This window comes from Cebus imitator, unplaced genomic scaffold, assembly GCF_001604975.1.
Source record: "Cebus imitator isolate Cc_AM_T3 unplaced genomic scaffold, Cebus_imitator-1.0 Scaffold415, whole genome shotgun sequence".
Lineage (NCBI taxonomy): Eukaryota > Metazoa > Chordata > Mammalia > Primates > Cebidae > Cebus > Cebus imitator.
The window spans coordinates 199,953-201,429 of record NW_016107730.1 but is presented as its reverse complement, the minus strand read 5'-3'; the positions used below and the strand labels follow the sequence as shown (position 1 = coordinate 201,429).

The 1,477-nt window shown below is 51.8% G+C and overlaps 1 protein-coding gene across 2 annotated transcripts in view; it reads left to right on the top strand.

The window, feature by feature from the left end:
* The first annotated feature begins 661 nt into the window (after positions 1–661).
* RPL27 (ribosomal protein L27) overlaps positions 662–1,477 on the top strand; it is a 4,968-nt gene continuing 4,152 nt past the window's right edge. Inside the window, exons 1-2 of one of the 2 annotated variants that reach the window (XM_017509353.2) lie at positions 662–772; positions 1,050–1,132. In XM_017509353.2, coding sequence (XP_017364842.1) covers positions 1,052–1,132 — 81 coding nt within the window. In that variant the 5' untranslated portion in view covers positions 662–772; positions 1,050–1,051. Of the gene's footprint in view, positions 773–830; positions 850–1,049; positions 1,133–1,477 lie in introns of those variants that run through there. The other variant, XM_017509354.1, reaches the window with a different exon arrangement.

The following is a 1,477-nucleotide window of genomic DNA, read 5'->3' as shown; positions in this document are numbered from 1 at the left end:
TAATTTTTTGTATTTTTAGTAGAGACGGGGTTTCACCGTGTTGACCAGGATGGTCTCGATCTCTTGACCTCGTGATCCACCCGCCTCGGCCTCCCAAAGTGCTGGAATTACAGGCTTCAGCCACCGCGCCCGGCCCTTTTATTTTTATTTATTTATTTATTTATTAACTGTTTTGCTACTTTAGAATGGCGGGGGCGGTGGTGGCGGCGGCTAGGTTTTCCTTGCCATTGTTCTTAGCAAACAATAATCACTCAGCATTTCTCAACACCTAACGATAACGTTCTGATAACCCACTACTATCGGACCAGCCACCTTTGTCTGATCTTCGTCTCTCCCTCTTTAGCTAACAGTGCGCACGGTCGGCACCAATAAATGCCCTATTTTTTTCCCCTGTATCTCCCAAGAAAAAAAGTAAATTTCGGATTGTGTTCCCCTTCCTAGCGCCAGAGAAGGGAATTACAACAAAGCCTTGCCGCTGAGTCGAGAGAGCGCGCGCACGTTCTCCCAACTCTTCCGTCCTCCGGGACGAGTCTCCTTTGCTCTTATCTACTGCTGGAGCTGCTAATAAAGCTTGATTCAAATACATGAGTTACCCGGTCCTGCGTTCCCCTTATGAGCTTCTTCCGCCCGCAACACGAAACTCAGCACCACTCAAGTACCGTGACAAGGCCTGAAGGGCGGGACAGGAAGTGAGGTCACTCCTCCCCGGGGTGAAAGGTTAGCGGAAGTGTTCTTCTTTCCTTTTTGCTGTAGGCCCGAGTGGGTGCTGCTGGTAAGTAGAAGCTTATGTTGAATCTTTCAATCCGCCGCCATCCGCGGCTTGGGGGTCGAGGGCCGGGGCGGCGTCGGGTGCGTTCTTTTCCTAGGTCTCTGACGGCTGCGTAGCCGATACTGTCCTGCGAGGAGGGCCCGCGGGCGGCCTGGGCCAAGGCAACAGTGAACACAGTCTGAAATTCCGGCCCAAGACCTGGGCTTGCTGGCAGGAGTCGGCTCTGTGCGTCTTTGGCTTTACGGATTTTTAAACGGCCCTTTCTCCTTACTCTCTGCAGAAATGGGCAAGTTCATGAAACCTGGGAAGGTGGTGCTTGTCCTGGCTGGACGCTACTCTGGACGCAAAGCCGTCATCGTGAAGGTATCAGCCTCGCCGTCTCTGCGTCTTTGCATCCCCCCAGGCCGGCTGCGGCGGGGCGGACAGACTTGGAGTTCGAGGCTTGCTTCTGGGGCAGTAGCCACTGAGCACGGTAGGGGGAATGGTGAATGAAGGAGAGCTTTTGAGAGAGAAGAGCACAGCAAAAGCAAATGCCAGTAAAAGCAAATGTGAGGTGAACTGGGTTCCTAACGCATAACGCCTCCACCAGAGGCTTTAAATATGGAGTAATAGTGTCTGACATTTATTGCATGCTTGCTAGGTGCTCCCACTGCCTTTTAGGTATTGTCATGTGCAATCCTTGATATAATCACAGGGGATTTTTTTTTT